The sequence below is a fragment of the Dromaius novaehollandiae genome, chromosome 4, assembly GCF_036370855.1.
Source record: "Dromaius novaehollandiae isolate bDroNov1 chromosome 4, bDroNov1.hap1, whole genome shotgun sequence".
In the NCBI taxonomy this organism is placed as follows: Eukaryota; Metazoa; Chordata; class Aves; order Casuariiformes; family Dromaiidae; genus Dromaius; species Dromaius novaehollandiae.
This window is the reverse complement of record NC_088101.1, coordinates 62,155,034-62,163,020: the sequence shown is the minus strand read 5'-3', so window position 1 is coordinate 62,163,020 and position 7,987 is coordinate 62,155,034. Positions and strand designations below refer to the sequence as shown.

General features: G+C 46.2%; 1 protein-coding gene across 1 annotated transcript; it reads left to right on the top strand.

Annotated features, from left to right (window-relative positions):
• Nucleotides 1-319: 319 nt before the first annotated feature.
• UCHL1 (ubiquitin C-terminal hydrolase L1) lies at nt 320-5,376 on the top strand. Its single transcript, XM_026093788.2, has 9 exons — nt 320-495; nt 617-628; nt 875-1,003; nt 2,003-2,153; nt 3,460-3,545; nt 3,621-3,668; nt 4,136-4,205; nt 4,583-4,641; nt 4,947-5,376. Exons 1-9 carry the CDS (start codon nt 463-465, stop codon nt 5,031-5,033), a joined length of 675 nt encoding a protein of 224 aa, XP_025949573.1. The 5' UTR covers nt 320-462; the 3' UTR covers nt 5,034-5,376.
• The last annotated feature ends 2,611 nt before the right edge of the window (nt 5,377-7,987 follow it).

The window sequence follows — 7,987 nt, the reverse complement described above, 5'->3', positions numbered from 1 at the left end:
CAAATATTTCTAGCACTTTCTCGATAACGGCACAAGAAGAGCCCGGATCCTGCTGCAGCAAAGCACTGCCTGGGTTCTCCTGCTCCCACAGAGGAAGACCAGCGTTTGGACACCCCCCTCGGGGGTGGGGGGCAGCCCCCCCCCACCGCCGCGGGTCTCCTGGCGGCTGCCGCTGCCCGGGGGCCGCAGCCGCTCGCCCCCTGCCCGCGCCCCGCTGCCGCCGCCGCCGGGGCGGCGCCCCCCGCGCCCCCCTGCCTTGGTCGTGCCTTGCCCCTCCCTCTCCCCCCGCCGCGGCGCGGAGTGGGCCAGCCCGCCGCTATATAGCCGCCGGGTGGGCGGCTCCGTGCTGCAGCGTCGACGGCCGCGGTGGGTGTGAGGGTTGCTGAGTGTTGCGGGGAGACCGCCGTACCTGGGGCGCAGCCTGCCTTCCTCACTCCTCCTCCTCGCCGCCGCCGCGCAGCCATGGCGTGGCAGCCCATGGAGATCAACCCCGAGGTGCGCGGGGGTGTCGGCGGGGGGGGCCGCCCGTGGGGGGGGGCTGTTTTGGGGGAGGGGAGCGGTGATGAGCCTTTCTGCCCTCGGCGCTCACGCCTGTTGTCTCCCTATTGTCTTGCAGATGCTGAACAAAGTGAGTGCCCGCCGCAGGACTGCCGGACTGCGCCGGCCCCCTCCCTGCATGTGCCTTCCCCCCGCGGGCTGCGCACCTGCGGAGCGGCGCCGAGGGCCGCGCCCTCGCGGCGGGGCGGGTGGGGGGCGGTGGCGCTGCCCGGTGCGGCCGGCAGGGGGCGTCGCGGCCCGGCGCGTTGTGCTGTGTCACCGGGCGGGGGGCGGCGGGCCGGGCCGGGCCGGGCCCCACCGCTCGCTGTGCCCGCAGGTGCTGTCCCGCCTGGGCGTGGGCCCCGGCTGGCGCTTCGTGGACGTGCTGGGCTTCGAGGAGGAGGCGCTGGGCGCCGTGCCGGCGCCGGCCTGCGCGCTGCTGCTGCTGTTCCCCCTCACGGCGCAGGTAGGGCCCGTCCGCCCGGCGCTGCCCCCCGGAGGCGGCGGGGTGGACGCGGCGCTCCTGACGGGGCGGGCGGCACCGCCTCTGCCGCCGCGGGCGATGCGCGTGTGCCGCCCCCGCGCGGGGCTTCGGCTGCCGCCCCGGCAGGAGGGGCACCGCCGGCCCGCAGGTCCCGGGGTGGACGGTGGGCTGCTGCTGCTGCCGGGGGGAGCGTGTTCCCCGTGGGCTCCCTGCCATCGGGCACCCTGGCTGGGGCGGTGGGTAGTGTGTGCTGTGTGCTCAGGCCTCTGGGCAGCCTCACCTGAAATGAAATGAGCAGCCCAAAGCAGCCTTTTACCCTGTAATGTTCCTCTTACGCTTGGCTTTGTGTGCCAGACTGGGGGGGGGGGCTACAATTAACTCTTGTGTGATAATGGTAATTCTGTCCTCATGCCTAATTGGGCTGAGGAGGCCTAAAGTACTCCTGTATCATTCAAATAGTTAGTCCAGCTCTGATGCTGAAGACTTTGTGATGAAATGGACTTTGAAATAAAGCATACTTAATAGATCCTTTAAAGAAAGGATTGTAGCTTCTTGGTAGTGATGGGTTTTAAATTTGTCTGTGTGCATGAAGGAAAAGTACCTAAAGGTAAAAAGGCAAACTGTTGTGAAGACATGCTGAGGAGTGTCACTGAAAGGACCAAAGCATCCTGGAGAGGAGATGAAAGAGCCCATCTGTTATATGCTATGACCCCCCCCAAGCCATTTTGGCAATGAAAGAGATGGAGAGGCTAAGTACAGTGCCTTTGAATATGACTGAGTCATGCAGGTAGTCCATTAAGATTTGGCTTTCATCCAATATAGATGTACAGTGATTTATGGGACCTATGCCACAAAGATGACTTTCTGGGTAATCTGTTCAGTCTTGCTATTGGGTCTCCTGTGCAATTGATTTGTCTATTAGTTTGCCCAATAAAAAGGCATCAGTGTGGCTAAATGCTCAAAAAAATTGCATGTTTACAGCATGAGAACTTCAGGAAACAGCAGACTGAAGAAATAAAGGACCAAGAAATCAGTTCCAAGGTGTATTTTCTGAAGCAGACTGTTAGTAACTCCTGTGGGACAATTGGTCTGATACATGCAGTTGCTAATAACAAAGACAAACTGAAATTTGGTGAGTATGAATGTTCTGAGATGCTTGAATTTCCAGTTTTTTTTAAATAGAGGAAAGTTGAGGTAGGGGATATGGAAAACTGAGGTTTTTGTGCCTTGGCAAGCCAAGTTAAAGCATGCTGTGCTGCTTCTGGTAAGTAGGGTTTTAGCTCTTGCTGAGAAACATGGTCTCACCTGCTACCTGAATTGCAGGAATTAATATACTTTGAATTTTACCACATCTGCAGATGAGCTGCAAATCCTCTATCCTTGTAGTGAGCAATGCTTCAGTAACACCTTGGCAAAGGGAAAAGGCAAGTAGTAGGACTGGCCAGTCTGTTACAATTTAGGAATTATCCTGTTCAGAGGTGGTTATTGACACTGCTGATATAACCTGAATGGATGGATACAATTCTTCATGCTGCTTACATGTCTAAGACAGGCTTGCTCAGGGTAGCCTGTAAATCTGATAGATTGACTTTCCCATGTGAAAGCAGCATAGGATGATATGGGCCTGTAAGACCATTTCCTGAGATCAAGGCTTTGCCTCTTATCCTACAGAAGAGGGTGTAAAACTGCTCTTGGTGGCTGGAAACTCCTGTTTCCTAGGAGATAGAATTACTAGGTCTTGTCAAGATACTTCCTTAACTGTGTGACAAAAATAACTTATTGTTGTCTTTGAGAGGCAAGATCTATTTTACTAGAGATCTGCAGTATATAATGTAACCTCTTTCTGTCCTAAGAGGGAAAACTCAAACCCTTGAGTGGTGTGGGATTGCTTCCTGTACAAAGGAAAACATGTATAGTAGGCTAATTTTGCTTCACTCTTCTTGAAAAGATTCTCTGAAATAGCACACCCTTCAAATGACATATCTTTCCTTTAATACCACAAATTCAGTTAGCACATCTTAGTGCTAATCCATGCACTAGAAAACCAAAGGAAGCTTGGCATGAGCAAGCATGTATACATTTGAAGGTGGTGAGGTAGAAGGACAGAACTTTAATCTACCTTGTTGATAATTAAATATCCTTACTATGGTATCTTCCTTGGAATTTCCTTGCAAGATGTGACTGAACACTTCTGCTAAATGTATTCAGAGTACCCTGAGGCACTGGAACTCCTGCTGTTTGTGTGGTTTGACATCAGAAGCTTCCAGATAATAATTTACTTCTGCTTTAAGTGGCAGTTGAAATGTGCTTATGCTAAAGATGGTTTCAGGCTAAATGCTATGACTTCTACTTAGTATAATAAGCATTAGGTATTGTGGGCTACACCTGAATTAACTGATTCCCTACCTATGCTGAATAATATCTGTGGTTTTGTGCAGATGAGGGGTCTGCCCTGAAGAAGTTTCTTGATGAAACAGCTGACTTGTCTCCTGAAGAGAGAGCTAAATGTTTTGCAAGTAATAAGGTATGTGCACTATACAAACTGCTGATGGCTCTCAGCACTTAAGGCTATAGTAACCTATGTCTGCTTTATCTTAAGGCTATACAAGAAGTCCACAACTCTGTTGCACAAGAAGGACAATGTCGGGTAAGAGTTGAATTGAGTAAAATCTGGGATGGAGGGATGGGTGTTGAAGGTGGTAGAGCAGTGAAGTTTTAGATCTGGCAAATCCCTGTTAACAGCTCACAGGGAAGGAGAAATGACTGACTAATGGATGAATGCTTGTGCAGAGTTCCTTCCTCAAAAATGCATGGAAATTTGGGTCAAGACTCTTCCTGGATATATCCAGGAAATGTGACTATGGTAAGATTATTGGAGCTTGACATAAAGAATCTGACTTTGAGATCTGAGCAGTTGGTCTTGCAGAGCTTCAGCTGACCTAAGTTGCTAGTCCTCTCCTGTTGATAGCTGTCTGACTGAACAGTCCTCTGCCATTGATTTTTCTGTCTTGGGAGAACTTTCTAAGGTGTTCTAGCTCCTGTAGTCATAGGGTTCAGACTGTACAGCAGGCTTTCATTTTAATCTAACAAATGTATCTAATGGTCTGTTCCAAGGTTGATGACAACAGTGTGAACTTCCACTTCATCCTGTTTGTTAATGTGGATGGACATCTGTATGAATTGGGTAAGGCACTGAGAGTCCAACTAAAGTTTGAGTAGGCTTATTTTAAAGTAAAGGTTCTTCAGGATAAGGCTTGCTGCTAGCTGAGCTGTTCACTGAGGCTTTCAGCCAATTCAGAATACAAATTAAGATCCTTTAGTTGAAGGTCTTAATATAAGGTGGCTTGCATTTGTATGCCCAGGCCCCTTTGTAAAGCATGTCATATCATGTAGAGCTGAGACTATTTAGTCCCTCCCCCCCCCCCCCCCCCCAAACTGTGTACTCTGAACTTGTCCAACTATCTTCATGTGGGTACTCTTTTCTTGGGCCCACTATGCTGAGATCTCCTAACCTGACAGTAACAGTAAGTATACTGACTGATATAAGACTTTCTTTCATAGATGGGCGTATGCCATTTCCTGTGAACCATGGCACAAGTTCAGATGACTTGCTATTGAAGGTAAGACTTCCCACTAGCTGCATGTTTCCCAGGCAACCAGGCTTCTGAAATGGTGAGAGGCATGCTTTCAGGGTATAGTGGCAGCTTTCTGTGCCTGCTTGCTGTAGCAGTTAGTGCTTCTTGTGCCATGGTAACAAGGTAGTATTGTGCCACAGAACTAGATGTCTGATAAATAAATGTATGTACTTGCTGGTGCTACTAGATGCAATTTAGTTGTGGTGACCCAGAGTAGAGCTACAAAGCCTTTGGGGGTCTACACCAGCATCAGTGTTCTGCAAATCTAAACAGCCCTTTCTTCTTCCAAGGATTCTGCTAAGATATGCAGACAATTTACAGAACGTGAAAAAGGAGAAGTTCGTTTTTCTGCTGTGGCTCTCTGCAAGTCTGCCTGAGAATCTGAAGAGATGCAAGGAAAGCAGTCTAATACCACACCAGTAAATGCAGTCTAATCTTCAGTGCTTCAGTACTTGTTTAAACACAGCTGTTCCAGTAATCTGAATTGTTTCCACCCTTTGCTATACACAGAGGCAGCATCAGTTGAGCTTACGCTAAAGGATGAGCTCAAGTTTTAATGTGAACAGTTTGGACACATCAGATGTCTTTAGACTTCTGATTTTTTTCACATATTAAGTAAAAATGCTTGACAGGGCTTGTTTAATCTGTGTCTGTAAATTGAGCTGTTGGTTGGTATTTCCTTGTCCTTAATGAGAATAAACTTTCTGCTGGAAAACATAATGGACTAAAGTGATCAATGTAACTTTCTCCAAAAGTTGCCTGTAGGCATCCTATAAATCCTTTTTTAAAGGACCTCTGAAGGTTCCATAGTGAAGTTCTGCTCTGTGCAGGAAGTTATCAGCCTCAGGTTGGCAAGTCAGCTGCAGCTGACTTCTAGTGTCTTGAAGGCCTCTAAGGATGGATATACCCCAGTCTCTGGGAATGTTTCAGTGCTGTACTAACCTCCTGGTAAAGCTTTTCCTAATACCTGGTGTGAAACTGCCAAGCTGTGGTTTGACATGCTTAATACACTTAAGGTACAGGGGTGAGATGTGATAAATGAGCACTAAAATGTCAACTTCAAACAGATTTTACTGAGGTTGTGGACACTACAAGCAAAATGCCCACTGAATTGCTTGATGTTCTGCCTTTTCTGATAGAAGACCTGTTCTAGTGGTCTCTTCTACTTGTAGCTAAAACATCTAGCTAATAATGACCACAATTCTCAGCTAGCCAGGGAATAGGCTAAAAGTGCCTATTAACATGAGGTTGTGTCAGGAGATGCTTTATGAGAGGCTATAGTAGGCTTCTCTTGCAACATGACCTAAACAGGGGGCAAAAAAAAACCCCAAACCCCAACACTAAACTTTGAATTGCAGAAGGAAAAATCTCAGGTTTCAGGGGCAGGAAAAACTTAAGTGGTAAGGGGTGGGGGGAAGTATTAAAGAAATGGAAGTTGTTCTTGTCCCAGTCTGGCTACTGGGGGCTCTTTGTGCCAGCTTCAGGTAGCTGTAAGAAGGGATGGGGTATGCTTCAACTCTAGGCCTTTCTCTTAACACACTGTATTTCAGCCTCCTGCCTACCAGCCTGGTAGCTCTCCTTATGTTGCCTGATGCCTGGTAACTTTATATGTTCTACTATGGTATCTGCTGCTTGTATGCTGCAAACTACCTGGCTTCCAGAGCTTTTCAAAGGATAATTCAAAAAATGAGCTTTGATTACTAAAACCATATATAGTCTGAATGTTATGTACTGGACCTCATTTATCTGTTAGCTGAAGCTCATTATTCTGAGGAGTAGCAAAAGGTCTACATGCTTCAGCTCTAAACATGGTCTCAGTTCCTGTTAGTAGGCGGGTGAAAGCTTGCTGTCAAGGAAGGGTCTGTGGTGTATTGCTCAATCAGTTTTCCATAGTAACAACAGATGTTGTTACTGCATTCAGAAGCACAGTCACAGTGCACAGGAATGGGTATGTGGTAAGTCAAAACCATCTAGGATAAACTATAAATAGGAAAGAAAGGTGTTTTTTAAATCACATCATGCATAATAATCTCTCAGAATAAATACTTTTTTTTCTTAAAGCATATTTTCAAGCTGGTTTTATCTATTTGCAAATTATTCTTGAATTTTAATCTTTGTCCATTGTGTTTATTTTAGCAATGGTGTTTAGACTGAAAGGTGTAAATGTCTGTGGGCTTTCTTTTACGAGTTGCTACAAATGAAGATATGTCCTGTTTTCATGAGAAGGTACTCTTTAATCTCTTAATCACAGCCCACCTGAAACTAGGCTCATTTTTGTTTCTTGTCTTTGCCTGTTTTTCCTTCTCTATATTTTTTATTTTAAATCTCTAATTCCATATGGAACTGTTATCCTTCCTCAGCTTCCTGTGCATCCTCCTTGATTAAATTCACACTTGTGACCTTCTCTATTTCTCATCTGAAGCCATGAAATGTTTTACCCCTGAATTTACATAGTGACAATTGCTGGAAAAGGGCAGATAATTTGCAAGGTTGGCACTGTGTTTTATGCCCACTCTGGAAGAGATCTGTGACTGGCTGTTGTTACTGCTTCTCTTGCAGACATGTAAGGAATTTACTGAGCAATTATTTAATTTATTTGAATTAATAGATTCCTGCAACTTTTGTGCAATTTTCCAGAGATGGACTCTCAGCAGTCCAAGATATCTAGTTTATTTCAGAAAGCGGTCTTGAGAAAATGCCTGGAAAAATTGTGTTACTGAAAGTAGCTGCACAGTTAAGGCATAGTATATGTCAATAAGTAGTATTTTTACTTATAAAGAACTAGCCTTGGAAATATTTGAGAAATATTTAAGTGTTTCAAGTAGGATTTCTGTTTAGACCTGCACATTGCTAGCTGAGAGCAGTACCACTATCTATAAATGCATTTTCCTTTTTGCTGCTATTTTGAAAGCTGTAGTTAACCTTTTCTGTAGGTGGCAGCATTGGGAAACTTTCAGCAAAAAGTCTGAATTAAGTGCAACATGGCAAGACAGACGCAGCAGCACATTTAATTGACCACATACATAACCTTAAGACCCTGTATAGTCCTGTTGCTTTCACTGGGACTGCTCACATGGTTAAGTGCACTTTTGTTTTCAGATCAGAACATCCAATCCTTAATTTAGTCAAAAATTAACTTAAGCTGGATGTAAAATCCAAAGCCTCCTATGCATGTCAGTAGCCCTCGGCTGAGGTTCATAGTTTATTTGCAGCTGATGAAGCATCACATCACCTCATAGTTCATCGCTGTGCAATGTATGCACTGCTATTTCTGTGTTAAAGTGAACTTTCTTACGGGAGTGAAGAAAGAAATGATGTGGGAATAACTCCT

What these genes read in the sequence shown, in the direction of transcription:
- UCHL1 (XM_026093788.2), top strand. Translation starts at nt 463, where the DNA reads ATGGCGTGGCAGCCCATGGAGATCAACCCCGAG. An exon ending in TGTTCCCCCTCACGGCGCAG is followed by an intron (nt 1,004 to 2,002) that starts GTAGGGCCCGTC and finishes GCATGTTTACAG; the next exon opens with CATGAGAACTTCAGGAAACA. An exon ending in CACAAGAAGGACAATGTCGG is followed by an intron (nt 3,669 to 4,135) that starts GTAAGAGTTGAA and finishes GTCTGTTCCAAG; the next exon opens with GTTGATGACAACAGTGTGAA.